This window comes from Felis catus, chromosome A1 (genome assembly GCF_018350175.1).
Source record: "Felis catus isolate Fca126 chromosome A1, F.catus_Fca126_mat1.0, whole genome shotgun sequence".
NCBI classification, from domain to species: domain Eukaryota; kingdom Metazoa; phylum Chordata; class Mammalia; order Carnivora; family Felidae; genus Felis; species Felis catus.
Genome location: NC_058368.1, coordinates 88146952 through 88163010, shown reverse-complemented (window position 1 = coordinate 88163010; position 16059 = coordinate 88146952). Strand labels below are relative to the sequence as shown.

Below are 16059 nucleotides of genomic sequence, written 5' to 3'. Positions count from 1 at the left end.
GAGCGAGAGCCGGACCGTGCGTCACACGGAGAGCGCAGGGCGCGCAGGGCTCCACACCGCAGAGCGGCCCTGGAGTCCCGGGCAGGCACAGCCCTGGGGCTGGGAGGGGCGCCTGTGGACCACCATCCTGAGCCCCCGCCGGCCGCCCGACCAGCGGCCCATCTGGCACAGCGCGGCCCTGGGAGCTGGCGCGCCCCGCGCGCCTCGCGCGCCCCGCGGCCACGGGAGGGGCCGCCGCCGCCCCAGCTCCAGGGCCCCGCCCGCCCGCCCCCTGCCCGCCCCGCCCCGGCCCTGGCCCGGGCCCCGGCGGGCGCCCCCCGCGGCGCTGCCCCGCCCCCGCCGGCCCGCGCCGCCCCGGGCCCCGGCCCGCCGCCCGGCCGCCGGCCCACCTGGCGCAGCGCCGCCCTCGGAGCCCGCGCACCGGCGCACACCCGCGCACCCCGCGCACCTCGCGGCCGCAGGAGGGCCCAGCACCGCCGCCCGCCAGCTCCCAGGGCCCGGCCCGCCCCGGCGCCCGTGCTCTCGGGGCGGACTCCCGGCCCTCCGCGCTCTCCCGCCCGGCGATGGCCCTGCTCGTATACTTCTTATTCCTCTACGGCCTGAAGCAGGCGCTGGGCAGTTACCCGATCTGGTGGTGAGTGAGCGGCCCCAAGCCGCCGCCGTCCCCTCGGGCAGGGCCCCGCGGTGGCCCGGAGCCCGCGCCCTGCCCCTGCGGCTCCACGGGGCACTGGCGGGTTGTTTTCCTTGGCGGCCACTTTTGACCTGTTCGGGCCAGGGCTGGGACACGGGTGTCGGAGCTTCCGGGGACAGTGGTGTCCCGGGCCTAGAGGGGCCCCCGGCGTCGGAAAGGGCGCAGTGGCTGGGGAGAGGCGGGAACACTGTCTGCGCAGATGGCACCAACAGCCAGGCAGCGCGAAGCCGAAGCAGCTGGGCGGGCTAGCTGGGCGCAGCGCGGGGGACAAGGACACGTTCCTTACAGACCCGGTCTTACGCGCACGCACACCTTCAAACAAAGTCGGTGAGACCAGATCCAACAGCTTGGGGCAGCAGCGCAGTTAAGTAAAGACAGCGGGACCTGCCCGGAGTGGCGGGCCAGGACCCTGGGGCCAGCACCAGCCTTGGCCTCTCAGGCTCGGGAGGGGGGGGGGGGTGCGGGGGTCGCGACCCGAGGGGTTTCTTCGTGAGCCCCTGTCTGAACGGGGAAGGAAAGAGGGGCCGCTGGGGCTCTCTCTGCATGGTCCTCCCGTCGGAGGCACATTTCAGTTAGACCTTCCTCAATCTGACGATGGAAATGTAGACGAACCAAAGGAAAGGTCCCGAGTGTCTACTGCACAGATATGGTGTGTGTGTGGGGGGGGGGGGGGTCACTGTTACCATCCCTTCGGGATCTGATTTCGCAGAGCCCCCACAGGGAGGGTCGCCGGCGGTAGGGAAAGGGGGAAGGCAGTATGCGGCGTTGTGCTCTGAGAAGCCCAAGATTTGAGGGTCACAAGTGGGGGCATGAGACCAGAAGACCCGGGGTTCCAGAGAAGGTTCCCCACACCCATGCTTGCGGGCGGGCGGGCGGGCGCGCGCGCGCGCGCGCGCGCACACACACACACACACACACACACACACAGGAACCTTCTCCGACGGCTTGCCTGGAATTATAATAATTACGCCGAGGGGAAGGGGTGGGGGGAACCAAGCGAGCCGAAGTACATCTAATCCGATAATAATTTTTCTCTTCGAGATGGTTCAGGAGCAGGGGCGCCTGGCTGGGGACGCGGGTCCAGGCGCAGCCAGGCGGGGCGGGGCGGGGTGGGAGGGGAGGCCCGGGCCAGTCCAGGGACCTGGAAGAGGCTGCTGGGCCGCTCTTCGGGGACCCGGGGCGTCCCTCACCGGCGCGCGCCGCACCTGCAGCGCCCTGTGGCCTTGGAGCGTGGGCTGCGGCCTCGGGGACCCTGACGCCCGCCTCGCCGGCCGCGGGGAGCTGGGGGGCACGTCCGAGAGAGCCCCGAGGCCGCCCGCTCCAGCGCAAGCTTCTAATTAGAACCCGCCGCCGCATTCCTGGGCACAGGAGGAAGCGCCCTTCGCCCCCGCGCTCCTCCCGAAAGGAAGGGCCCTGTCACCAGCCTCCTGGCCACCCCACACCTCGGGATCTTTGTCCTGTTGGCCCTGAGGCTCCCTGGCCTTACCACCCCCCCCCCCAAACACAGGTATGCCCCCCTTTCCACCCTGACCACATTTGTTCCATGTGAGCGCACCCGCACTTGCTCGGCACCCTGCGCTTCCCAGGTCAGCGGGAGAGGCCCTTCCTCCCGGCAATCCACCCCAGCAAGATTCTGGAGCAGCCCTTGGCCCCAGAGAGAAGGGTGCCCCCGAACCCCAACTCTGTTCCTGGTGGGATTCTCACGCTTGGGGATTCTGCTTCTTGAGGAGAAGTGTCTGTGGTGGACACAGTCTCAGGGTTCCCTGGGGACAGCGGATTTACCCTCCTGCATCCTCTTTGCCCCGGCCAGCCGCAGGGGAAGGAGCTGTACCCCCACAGGCTCCCAGGCCAAGTAGACCGGAAGGACGGCTCCCAGGGAGAGACTCAGGGTTTTCTAGCTGGGAAAAGCTTTCCTGTCTGCACGCCCTACCTGGAGGACCTTCCCCCCGTGGCCCCTCCTCTCCCCAGCCCTCCCTCCCCCCAGTGCGGCTGAGGGACCCTCTCTTTATAACTTCTCACCTTCACGCTCAGCCTCCCCTAATTGGTTGTTCCGTTTCTCCCTCCCTCCCCCAGCGAAGCTACGGCAACCCCCCTTCTCCCCACACCTTGCATATAAAAGTGAAAGTAACGGGGGCTTTCTCACCTGCTGGACGCTGAGGAAACAGCCCAAATCGGGAGTAATTAGGCTTTTGAAGTTGGTGTGGCTCCTGGTGGGAGGGTGGAGGAGCTGGCCGCCGCCCTGCAGGGAATCCCAAAGCCACCGCTCCCCAGTGCGGGGCGGAAGCGCCCCTCACCCGGCCCTCACCCTCGGTGCCAGGGGCAGGTCCCTGCGGAGCCCAGACCCGGTCACAGTCCCACGACCTGAACATTGAGAGCGTGCCTTGTGGGCTCCTTATGCGATCCTGTGACAGATTGGGGGGGGGGGTGCTCCCAGGGAAGGAACCAGAGAGGTGACAGGGCTGCACCACTCCTCTGAGCAGACAGGAGTGTCACGGAATTAGAACTAAGCAAACACAGGATGCGCGGAACACGGAGAACAGTACTCTGTAGGCACCAGAGCTCTCTGTGCCGTGCTCTGAGCCCCTTCCTCCTGTGTCCCTGAGTCTGGGCTGCAGGCATCTTGTAAGCCCCCTGGGCCTAACCTGGGCCCCTAGCAGAGGCCAGGCCCCCCACTGCCCCCACCAGGCTGTTCTGCCCCATTCCCACAGTGTCCTGCCTGTTCTGGCCAGCCTGCCCTCTGCCGTCCACCTCACTCCCTCACTGCCCTGCAGTGACAGCCCCAGTGGCCAGCAGCTAGCTGCCTTGTCTTCATCAGCACAAAAAGCCTCACCCATCTGAGTCAGACCCTGCGTTCCACAGCCTCTGTGCTGGGAGCAGATGCCACCCGGGCTGACCCAGGACATTCCCCTGTGAAGCCACCAGGGTCAGATCTGTGGTCTGGGACGTGCTCCCACTGCAGTGCTCCCTGGTTCTCCCCCCACCACCAGAGTCGTCTCACTGTCCCTAACCACTGCCCCCACACAGATTTCCTGGCAGGGGACTCCCAGCTAAAAGCGAGTATCTGGCCCCTATGCCTTGCTTGCCACCTGGAAGGCCAACTAAGCAACAAGCCTGCCCACCTCCCAGAGCTTCTTCTGCATGCCCCTGTCCCGTGCCGCCCCTCGGGCCCCCACATGGGTCTCCTCTGTGTTTGTGGGGTGCAGGTGCACTTGAGGTCAGAGAGGGTAGCCAGCCAGGAGCATTCTGGAGGCGCCACTATGGCCCCAGGGGTGAGCCACCAGGGTGAGGGATGGCCTGTGTCAGATGACTTGGGACCTGAGGGCTCACCTGCTCAGACAGCAGGGCCCACACACAAGCCTTCCGGGAGCTGCCTTGCCTCTGATGACTCTGCACCCCTGCGCCCCTCCCCAGGGCACCCCTGCCGCTCACTTCTCCAGTCTGCCTGCCGCTATGTATCTGTCTCTGTCTCTCTCTGTCTCTCTGTCTCTCCCTGTCTCTGTCTCTCCCTATCTCTCCCTATCTCTATCTCTCTGTCTCTCGCTGTCTCTGTCTCTCCTAGTTTCTATCTCTCTCTGTCTCTTGTCTCTGTCTCTCTGTGTCTCTCTATCTCTCCCTGTCTCTGTCTCTCCCTGTCTCTGTCTCTCTCCCTCTTTCTCTGCCTCTCTCTTTAGCCCTGAGGCTGGTGAGGACAGTAGTGAGGTCATAAGATCAGAGGAATCCAGACACCAGATGGTGTCACTCCTCTGGTGTAGGATCTCAGGGTGCGGGGAGCCCACCAGTGGCCATCCTTATATCAAGGGGCCACGTGAGAAATGGCCACAGGTGAAACACGCATGGTCAGAACCACCAGGTCCACATCTGCATCCCCACCTGGGGCTCCCCCGACTTGACCGCCCACACACTCAAGACTGTCTCTCCCAGCCAGGGTGTCCCCTGTGTCTCACTGGGCTCGCTGTTTTAGAAGACGATTTTCTGTTTTATTTGCATAAACCTGCCTGAATCCTTTGTGGCAGACAATACAATGGGGGAGGAGATGGAGGAAATGGTCTTAGTTAGAGAAAAGCTGTAAAGCTGTGCTTCCCTCCCAGCTCCCGGGTACAGATCTCCAGCCCCCAGGGGCCGGCGGGCGTGGCCCAGGACAGGAGCCTCAATGAAAGGAGCAGTCACGCTGCAAGTGGCCCCCGGGGCCCGTCCTGGGACAGTTGTCTGTGAAGAAATAAGAACAGAAATGGAAGACAGGGGACGCTCGGGGATGTCCTGGCTGTTGTGACCTGTTGGGTTTTGTATTATGTACTGTTCTCATGCAGCATTTCTATGCACTTTGTAATAGTGGGTTGGACACTTGAAAAAACCCAAACCCAAGTTGTTAGGTCAGGGAACACCTTCTACGTTGCCCGGCAGGCCTGGGTGGGGGATCCTGCCTGTGGACCAGCGTCCCTCCACAGTCAGCCACCCAGCACTGTCTACATGCGAGAGTTTGCGTCTGCTCCTCCCAAGCCCGGGTGAAGGGCTCAGAAGTCTCCAGAGGCGGAGTGGCTCCAGATGGGCTTGCTGAAGGTGACGGTCGTGCCCACACGGTGCTGGGAGGTGGTGAGCTGCACTTCATGGGGAGCAGGAGTGGAGGCCCAGGAAGGCAGAGCCCACCGGCCCCGGAGACCTGACACCCCCCCCTCCAGAGTGAATGATGGATCTTTCCCGTGAAAAACAGAAGCCCCTTGGCTGGGCTCCTCCCGGGACACCTCCTGGCTGACTTCCCAGCTCTGGGGCCGGATCCCCACAGCACGCTGGGCAGCGCTGCCTCGGTCTCCCTCACAGCCTCCCCAGGTGACACCCTGGAGGTGTCTCACGCTTTGGTGCCTCTGCATTCCTTCCCCAACAAAACGTGCTGCAGCCGCCCAGGGAAGCGGGCAAATGCATGGCCGTGGGCACAGGAGTCTCTGCCCGCCTGCCAGGACTTGTTCAAAGTATGTGTCAGTAATCCCGGCTCAGCCGGCGGGGCTGGGGGGGGTGCTGCAGGCAGGGAGGGGACCCAGCACGGACCAGGGTCCTGCAGCAACCCCCCATGGGCCCTCCCAGTGCCCAAGTTGCACAAACTCCCACAGGGGTCTTCTAGGCAGAAGAGGGCAGGAGCATGGAGGCAAGTAGGGGTCTCCCAGTGGTCCCCAGTGCATGGAGGGTGCAGAGAGAATGCCCTTGGAGGAGTCCGTGGCCCCTGTGGCTCCCAGACGGCTCCATACAGACAGGACAGACCCCTTTCGTCTTCTAGGGAGCCCTCAGGGCTTGGCGAGACCTCACACCTTGTCCCCAAGACAGAGAGCCATGGGACCAGCCAGAGCCCTCCTGGGCAGAGACCCACAGGGAGAGTGTAGGCCCCCGACCTCCTTGTTCCCCTGGGGCCCATGTGCAGCTCTGTGTCCTCGAAGGACAAGAGAAGACGTTGCCGGCTTCTGCGGGGCCTGGAGAAGGGGGCCAGCAGGGCGGGGGCCACAGAGCGCTTCCTCAAGAAGGTGCAGATGGACATGCCACCCCACTGCTCAGAGCCCCTTCTGGAGCCTCAGGCAGATGTGGTCCCACAGTCCTTGGGAACTTCACAAAGTCTCTGCTCACCCCGGAGCACACAGGGCCACAGGCGAGGATGGAGCGGAGCCCACAGCCCACAGGCACCCTGTGCCTGCTGAGATTTACTGAAGGAAGAAACCCAGCCAGGTTCACAGACACGTAAGAGGCTGCCACCCCACAAGACCTGCAGGGACAGTGCACAGGTGCCTCCTGCGTCTGTGGGGCGAGTGGGGCTCCTCTGCCCAGAGCCGCTTCTGTGCCCTCCACCCCCGCTGCACCATCGCGATATAAGCCCGTGGGTGACGGCCATCAGCCCATCCCTCCCCTGCGTGTTACAGCCAGCGCCTCCGCTCCACCCTGAGCAGGATGGCCTGGCAAGGCGCCCAGACTTCCACAGCGCTGCCCTCCCGGGAGGGAGAAAACCATTAACGCTGGCGGGCGGCAGGCGCGGCTCACGTGGCCCCAGCCACAGGCTGGGACTGGAGTCCAGGGGCCACTTTCCAGGCCGCACGCATGTGCGCTCTGGGTTGAAGGTGACATCCCCCGGTTCCTGAGAAACAAGCTATCGCTAAACTGTTAAGCAACCATGTGTTCCCCAGACTCTGGAACACTCCCTAGTGGGCCACCTTCCATTTGAGTGCCTCACACATCTCCCAGGATTGTGGGGACGCCGTGTCTGCTCTGCCTGAGCCGGCCTGTCCGCCACATGTGGTCTGCAGCTCAGGGACCCTGTCCCAGGTCCAAGGTGGGGCCACCGCCACCTGCTCCTGGACGTTGGCCCCTCAGCTGTGTGGATGGCCCTGCAGAAAGTCTCTCAGGGCTGGGACTCCAGGGAGAGGCTCAGAGGAGGAGGACCGTGTCTCAGGGTCAGGGGACTCTGGGTTTGAGGGGCCTTCAGGGTATCGGGCGTGACAACCGGCCAGGCAGCCGGGTGTGGGCACCTTCTGGGACGGCTCCCTGCACTGTGGAGAAGTGCTCTCATTCCTCACAGGCTGAATCACGGCACCAGGTGCAGGGTGAAGGAAGTAGTAGGGTCGGGGCCTCACTGTGACCCAGACAGAGGGACAGAGGTGTAAGTGAAGGACGGCTGGCTGCACCCCCACCCCTCCCGTCCCTGTCTGGAGCCATTTACACACCTGTAACAGCTGTGAGGCCGAGGGCAAGATGAGGGTTTAACCCAAAGCCCCGACACCCAGTGACAGCTTAGCGTGGTGCCTGAGGGTTGTGAGGCTAGGTCCTGGGCCCCCTCACAGTGTGGGGAAGAGACCCCGGGTTCACCTCCTTGGGACCTGGAGCTGGGTGGCCCCTGTGCCGACATCAGGAGAGACAGCTGCATACCTGCGTGTCAGCAGGGGAAACTGAGGCACAGTGGGTCCTAACGCAGCTGGCTAGGGGCAGGCACAGGCTGCCAGTCACGTCACCCTTCTGTGACCATCCTGCAGGGGACACGGGGCTGAGTGGGGCCCCAGAGACTAGTGGTGCTGAGGGTCTTTAGTGCTGGCTGTGTGTTGCGACATATATCTGACTTGTCACAGACCCATGTTCACACCCACCCCCCAGATTCATGCATGAGCCCAGGTGACAGTGTTAGGAAGGGGGACCCGTGACGGGCTTCATGTCCTCATAAGGAGAACAAGAGCCCAGGGCTCTCTCTGTCCCCACCACGTGAGGATCTCAAGGAGCCCAGGAAGGGGGTCCCCACAGACCCCGAATGTGCTAGCACCTGGATGTTGGAGGTCCAGCCTCAGACCTGTGAGGGATACATGTGTTTTGTGTAAGCCCCCTGGTCCATGGTGTTCATTGGGGCAGCCTACACTGCCTGAGACTCTGGTCCCTAAATGCTATTCAGCAAGCCTGGAGTTCAATGCATTTTAAGGGCATCGGAGTATGGGGAGAAAGGGGCCCTTAGGAACCATCCAGTCATATTAACACATGGATGCCAGACAGGTGTCTTCATCTGGGCCGAGATTCCCGGTCCAGGAGGTCCCAGGGTGCCATCCACAAGGTTGCGAGGGTCACAGGGAGTCACGCACTGGGCCAGCCAAGTGCAAGGCCACACAGGTGACATGATGGTGCCAGTGGGGCCTATGGGGGGATAGGAAGGGGCAGGAGAGACTCACAAAGGCCAAGGTGCCCAGGTGATGAGGCCCTTCGACTGCTTGGGGAAGTTCTGTCCCCTGGGTGTGAGCAGCTTGTGGGGACAGGTAGCAGACAGTAGGCCGCCTTTGCCGCTTATAAGTGGCCAGACTCCACAGCTTCAAACGGCACACAGCAGCACTCAGCAGGTGGCACATCTGGGTGGCTCATCTGTGGCTCCCACTGTGGTCTCTGGAGCCTCATTCACAGTGCTAGCTCGTCTGGGGGAGAGTGAGCTCCTGACCTCGCCCACTGTCACGTGTGGGTCCTTGGGCTCGGGGGACCCAGTCCCCACATGCTGGCGACTGCCAGCCAGATCGTTCTAGCTCCTGGGGCAGGGGTGCCTCTCTGGTCCAGGGACGTGGGCTCCTGGCACAGAGCCAGCGGCTGCTCTGGATGCCCCAACATCTCTGACCTCTCCTCCTGGACAGAGGCTGTGCTTTGAAAGCACGTGTGACATAGGTGATCCTGATTTACGTCTGTAAGTGTGGCCTGGCATCCTGGCTATGGTCACGGTCCCGATGGCACGGCAGTGGTGTGGGGCCTCTGGGGGCCCCTCAGTATCTGGGCCTGGAGGGAGTGCCTCCTTCCCAGGGTGCACAGCCACGCAGCCCCTCCTAGAAGCTCGGGGTGTGGGACCCCCAGGACGGGGAAATGATATCGGTATTTGCACCCACCGTGAACAGCAACCAGACTTGCCTCTGACGAAGGGCAGCAGTGATGGGCCTGGGAGCCAATGTCACCAGGAGAAAGCAGATATGACAGCCAGGCATTGATCAACCACCGGGTGGGCTCGCTCGCTTACCCTGTGCTGCGACTCAGTCCCGTTTCTGGCTCCTCTGCTTGGTCAACAGAACCACGGAGAGTCCACCCGAACTCACCCCTGCACTGACAGCACCATGGAGATCTTCATCCATCTGTCCCACCCCTACCCACCCGGGCACTGACAGCACCACCGAGAGCCTGCCCCTACCCATCCCTTCATGCTCGCATCGCTCTCATCACAGGGTGGAGTGACCACCGGTGCCTTACTATCAGCCAGCGCAGGCTGACATCACCACCTTTCCAGGATGTCCTTTCCTCCGGGATATGACTCAGGAGTTCAGAGTGCATTCAGTGCCCTTGCATTTTGTTGTGCTCAGAGAACTTGGGGGAACAAAGGGCACGGGGATGGTGGTGCTCTCTACCCCTCGGTGCTGCCTCCAGCCCCTGGCAAGGCCCTCGGACAGGCCAGTACATCACCATCCCCTGGAGGCAGCCACTGCATGGCTCGGAGCCTCTCCCTGCCCTCCTGTTCTGCCCCTGACCTCACCCCAAGCGCCCCGCTTCCTCCCAGGAGGGTGTGGGAGGAGGGACTTAGAGATTGCGGTTTCCCAAGTGTTGATGGATGGAGGACATCTACCTTCCTTGTATATGAAGAATTTGGATCCGGGAGTATGGGGGGATAGTGCACATCCACTGTGGATGTTCTCCCTACCTTTATGGAGACATAACTGACAGACAACACTGTGTGAGGTTAAGGTGTACAACATGATGATGTGATACATGTATATATTATGAAATGATCACCACACTAAGGTTCGTGAACACCAGCTAAATTTTTAATGTGATTTTTTTTAATGACTGGGTTTTGCCTTCGAGGCCAAGCCACAATCCGGTGTCCCGCCAAGCCCCCCTGACCGCTTCTTACCCACAATGCCAGCCCCCTTCTGTGTGGGACCGGCAGCTCCCAGCTCTCCACTCTCCCCTGGCCACCTCTGGGGCAGAGGAAACTTTCTGGAAGCAGTCCAAGGGGCATCGGGCATGGGGTCCGGCGTGGGTGTGAGAAGAACCCAGACAGGGCTAGGGGGTGGGGGTGGGGCAGAGGGCTGGAACAGCTGGAGCGGCATCTGGGCTGGCACCCTGGCCTTGATGCCTGGCTCCAGGATGTGGCGAGCTGGGGCCTGCCCTGGAAGGGGGGTGGGGGGGCAGGAGCTGACTCAGCACCCCGGAACCAGGCTGCTGCCAGAAGCTGTGAGCTGGGAAGTCCCGGCTCTGCTCTCCCCAAGGCATGGCCTGGGGGGCATAAGGGAAGCCTGATGGAAGGCAGGCTCTGACCTGGGAGCTGAGGGGTCCTGGTGGTGGGGGGCAGACTCTGGGCTCTCTGTCCCCCTCCCAGCCTCCGCCCGGCATGAGTCCTGGCTCTGGCATCTGGTCAGGAGGCCAGCACCACAGGCCTGACGGAGTGTGTCTGAACTAAGGGGTGCCTTTCTTTTCCACGCGTCCCAAGTCTCCAAGTAAAGAAGAGAGAAATGGAGTGAGTGAGTTTCCTCCTGGCAGACCCTCCCCACCCCTCCTCACTGAAGCAAGGCTGTGACCACAGAGGACAAGCTGGAGGAAGCCAGCCCCCATCGGAAAGCCCCGCACCAGACCGTGACGTCAGACCTTCCAAGTGTTGCCTGTGGAGAACGGCCCACGGTTGGAATGGTTGCGGGAACATCTGTGTGCCCACAGCCCCGAGCTATTCTGCCTGGCTGTCCCGCTGCTGACCACTGCCTCCACGCACCCATCTGTTCATCTCACATTTTCATTTTGACCGCGAGCACGCGGGCCGGCTCATCAGTAGCGAGAGGTCCACATCTGTGTGAAATCACGGCCTGTGTGGTCCTGCATCAGTGAGGCATCCTGGTTCATGGAGTTCAGGGGCAAGGGCAACCTCACTGGGGGTGACCAGCTGAGCTTACAGTCCTGGGGAAACTGGGACAGTTGGTCCCCAGCCTCACCCACCAACTGGCCCCCAAGGCACCTCTCCTGGGCTCCTGGATGCTCCAAGGTGCATGGATAGAAAATCATCAGCCTGGCTCCCACGGTCACCTCCCTGGCCCAGTGTGGCCTCCAGGACCAGCCACAGCAGTCCTATCTCGGTCGGAGGCAGAAAGGAGCCTCGTGGGTGACCAGCCAGGCCTCCCCCAGAGGGAGACAGAGGTGGACTCCTGTATGGGAGGGCCGTAGAGGCTGAAGAAGGATCCTGAAAGAGTACCCCACCACCCCCACTCAGGTCCCGCCCTGTGTTATTTCCAGCTGTGTCCTCACAAGGCCTGGCTACTTGCTTCTCCGGAACCCTCCCCCTGGGTCCCTCCACTCATTAGGGAGGGTGTCACCTCAACAGTTCCTGCTGACATCCGGTGGTGCAGAGGGGGAAGGGCGTGTGACCTCTCCTGGAGCGTGCTGCATGCGTGTGGACGGTGGGAACACGAGGAGGGTTCACTTCAAGACATACCTCACAGTGGAGGCAGACACCTGACATTAGGCAGGTGTGGGCAGAGCCACCCTCGCGCGGCACACGCGCTGACCCAGGCTGGGGTCCCTGGGGCTAGGACAGAGGCAGCATGGTGGGTGGGTGGGAGGCATAGGACCCGGCAGGAGTGGCCTGGACATGCAGTGCTGGTGGCAATGTTCTGAAGGAGCACAGGCTGGGGGAGTTCGCCCTGTATTTACAGATTCTCTGTGCAAGCTTGAGTAGTGGAGGGAACACAGGACAGATGCCGCCTGTCTCTCCCCACACCGTCCCCCTGCGCCCCCTGGCCTCTCTGCCCGCTTCCTGTGCTCCAGCCTGGCCAGGCCCATCTTGTCAGCCTAGAGGCCTTGCTTGCACCCACAGGCTGAGGGTCCTTCCCCGAGGGCAGAGAACACTGACGTTGGCCTGCATGCCACCGATCAGCCCACGAGCCGAGCTCTCCTCCCATCCCACCGCCCACCTGCTCTGCCAGCCCCCTGGGATGCTCATGGCCCAGGTCGGTGCAGGGGTCCCCATGGGAGTGGCCCCTGCCTCTGGTCTCCCTTCCCAGATGTCCGTGCAGGCCAGGGTGCTGGAGAGCCAGGCCCAGATCACAGGACACTTCCTGGGGAAGAAAGACCACACAGGGGTGAGGCAGATGGTTGGGCTTTCTGGAAACTTTGAGGTTCTCAGGACTGTGGGGTGGGTGTGAAAGAAAGATGGCCGGGCAACTGGCACTCAGTAGGGTCTGTGTGTAATGAAGGAATGAGCGAGGGAACGAGCCAGCCCTGCTGCCCCATTCCCCACAAGCAATGACCCGGCCCCACCATCCCAGGCCAGGCCAGGGACACAGACATACTCGAGAATGGTGTGGCCTGCGGTGTCTGACACGGGGTCCTGGCCGGTTTGCTCATCAAGGCACTAGAGTGAGGACAGACAGGACCGGTGGGGAGCACGCCAAGGGAGGGCCGTCAGATACTGGGGCTCGAAAGTGGAAGGGACCCAAGACACTGAGGGCATGGAAGATCAGGGACACAGGACCCGCTGCCTGTAGCAGGGAGGCTTGGCTCAGGCATCTGGCTGCAGAGAGATAGGTTTTAGTTCTCAGGAGATGTTCTTGGGGAGGAGGGAGGGAGGTGAGGACAGGGTGAATGTGGTGGTCCACCCAGGAATGTGGGGGAGCACACGCTGTCAGGAGTTGGCCAGGGTAGCACGAGTGGAGGTGGGACTTCCAGGGCCAGTGGCCTGCTCCCCAGCTGGCTTCCTAAATGAGGCAGAGGTGCTGCACAGGGAGCCCAGGAGGGTGACCCACACAGGGGCAGTGGAAGGCCTGCTGGAGGCAGGGAGGCCAGTGTGACTGCACAAGGCCCACAGGCTGTGTGGGGAGAGCAGACAGATCTGGATCGGGCAGGACAGCACTGAGAAAGCTTCTCTCTGCAGCCAGGAGGCAGCCTCAGGTGCTGGAGGGCTGGGCTGGTGCCTACTGGCAAGGAGGCCTTGAAGGTTTGGGAAAGGAGGGAAGGACGGGTGGGGGGGGTGCGGGCAGGAGGCGGGCGGGAGGATCTGCTGTGTATTTCCAGAGTCTTTCCAGGGGGGAGGATTGTTTCTCTGACAGTGAGTCCCTGCTTCCTATGGCTCTCACCACAGCTGGTTGGAACCGGGTTAGACTCCACATAGGACATCTGGAACATCGGTGTCATCATGCAGGGATGTGGACGGCTCAGACATACAGAAGCCTCCCACCTGCCTTCTCTCTGGGTGCTGGGTCCCCCCCCCCCCCGACGCAAACAAGAAGAGCCTCTGGGGATTCAGCTGAGGCGTCTCCCCCTCCAAACAAAGGAGAGTCAGGCCTTCCCGCCGGGAGCCCACCAGAGTAAATTACCAGATAAGCAGGGGCCTCCCTGCCAGGCCAGGGGCTGCTCTAGATCTTCATTCCAGGCATGGGACACAGCATACCCAGCAGCCCAGAGGAAGCAGAGAGATGGGCTCCCGAGGTGGGAGTGGAGAGCACGTGGGAGACCGTGAACAGGCAGCAGGATCGCCTGGGGCACTGGGCCGAGGAGTATACAGGTGGCGGGATCCAGTGTTCCCCACAGGACTGGGTCGACGTGTCCACAGGTGGTGGGATCCAGCATCCCCCACGGGTCCGGGCAGGTGTTTCAACTTGTCACCCATACAATTGTAGAAGCTCTTTCTGCTCTGCCCCCAAAAGGACCTGACAGTTCTTTCTTTGAAATCAAGATGCAAGTCCATACAGTAAAACAGACATGGTTTAGTCAGCCTCGAGACATAAACGCGTGTGTAACCAACACAGAGCACTTCCATCGCCCCAGGCCGGTGCTGTCTGATAGAACTTTCCACAGGGACCAAAATGTCCCTTATCTGACCGTCCAGCTCAGTAGCCACAGCTGTGTGCAGCTGGTGGGACTGGAAAGCCAAAATCCTCTCTTTTGTTGTTCAACTTAACTTAAATTTCATAGGTGCACAGTGAGTGGGAACCATCCCCGAGACATTCCCTCTGCACCTCCGCTCAGGGGGGTATTCCCACAGGAATTCAGGAGGAACCACAGCCCTGGTTTATGTCCTCATCTACGACTGCTCATGGCCACGGCCACAGTCGGAGGTGCGGGCACACACTGGCCGAGCCAGGTGTCCCCTTGGCACCTGCTACCTGTCAGAAGCATGCTGGGCTGCATTTCCGAGAGGGAGTGAACAGCAGCTGTTCACCCTTGCGCCCTGTGGGTGCAGACTCAAGTGGCTCCATCCTAATCACAGCGCTGTGAATGTCCGTGGGCACGTGGCATGGAGGGCACATGGCCTTCTGTCTGTTGGGTAAATAGCCAAGAGCAGCTGTCACGCGGGCGTGAGTGCAGGGTGATTTTCACCCCAAGGATCAGCCGCTGCTGTGCCCTGTCTGGCCGCTGGCACCCCCTCCTCTGGGCAGCCCCCTGGGGTTGACCGGTCGCACACTGTGCTCCCCACGTTTCCAAAGCTCCGCTGCCCTGCTACCCCCACCCTGACAGAACAGCCCCTATACTGGTGCAGAGCACCAGGCAGGCTTGCACTCTCCGTTTCCTTGGTTGCTTTCCCACCGCGCCTCATGCACGTCTGGACGATGTTTGGTACCATCCAGGTACAGGGTGCAGACGCTCTTCCTTCATGCAGAATGGCCGCGTGCGCACTGAGGAGCGCGGGCAGGGCGGCTGCACCACTGATCAGGCCTCCTCCCCTCCTCCCCAGGTCCTTGGCCATCGGACCCCAGTACTCCTCCCTGGGCACTCAGCCCATCCTGTGTGCCAGCATCCCGGGCCTGGTGCCCAAGCAGCTGCGGTTCTGCCGGAACTACGTGGAGATCATGCCCAGCGTGGCGGAGGGCATCAAGATAAGCATTCAGGAGTGCCAGCACCAGTTCCGCGGCCGCCGCTGGAACTGCACCACCGTCAACAACAGCCTGGCCATCTTCGGCCCCGTGCTGGACAAAGGTACGCGGGCCCCCATCTTGGCCTTCAGGTGGACGTGGTAGGTCCTTGCAGCTCCCCTTCAGTGCCAGGAGCCGCTCTTCCCTGACCCACCTCAGTGTCTCCCCTGTGCTCAGCATAGGAGCAGCGCCTCCGGCGGGCGGGCAGTGCCCTGCAGACCTCAGCCTCTTAGGGGGCTCCTGCAGCTCCAAAAGGAGTAGGGTAATGCAGAGATCCCTCCTGCTTCCCCTTCCCCAAGGCAAATTGTATGGTCTCAGGAGGACGAGATTAACCATCGCAGGCTTCCCACAGGAGCCAGGCCTTCAGGGGGGTCTTGGAGAGAAAAAAAATTTGTATTAAAACAATAAAACATAGGGAGGGGAGGAGGGGTTGGGGGCCACAGAGGCACACCGAGGGAGTTATCCTGGGTCCTGGGGCCAGGAAGGAGAAGAAGATAAGGGTTGGGTGTTGGTTAACTTTTGGGGAAGAGCAAATTTTCACCAAACATAGTGGTTTATGCAGTAATAGCCATGTGCCATATGTCCCGACACCTGCAAATCAGAGGTCAACAGTGTTGCATCTCAGCTGGTCCCTGGTCTGGGACACGTCTGGCAGCTGAGGCTATGCTCAGCAACAACACCCAAAAGTGGCCAAAAGTGGCCTCTGCAATATGGTGGCTGGGCGCCACAGACAGGTGGGGAGGGAGAGAGGTGCCTTTCACTCAGCATAATGTTTTCAAGATTCGTCCACACTGCGTGTGTCAGCACTTTAGGCCTTGTTAGGGGTGAGTAATAGCTCTCTGTGCAGATAGACCACATTTTATTATGCATTGGTCACTGATGCACATTTGGGTGATTTCTACCTTTTGGCTCTTGTGAACAGCGCTGCTGTGAACATTTTTGTACAAGTATCTGTTTAAATACCTGTTTTTGAATCTTTTGCATGTATTCTCAAGCATG

At 61.7% G+C, this 16059-nt stretch overlaps 1 protein-coding gene across 1 annotated transcript in view; it reads left to right on the top strand.

The window, feature by feature from the left end:
- The first annotated feature begins 383 nt into the window (after positions 1–383).
- WNT3A (Wnt family member 3A) overlaps positions 384–16059 on the top strand; it is a 40960-nt gene continuing 25284 nt past the window's right edge. Inside the window, exons 1-2 of the mRNA XM_023253742.2 lie at positions 384–634; positions 14883–15124. Of these exons, the coding sequence (XP_023109510.1) occupies positions 564–634; positions 14883–15124 (313 nt within the window). The 5' untranslated portion in view covers positions 384–563. The remainder of the gene's footprint in view (positions 635–14882; positions 15125–16059) is intronic.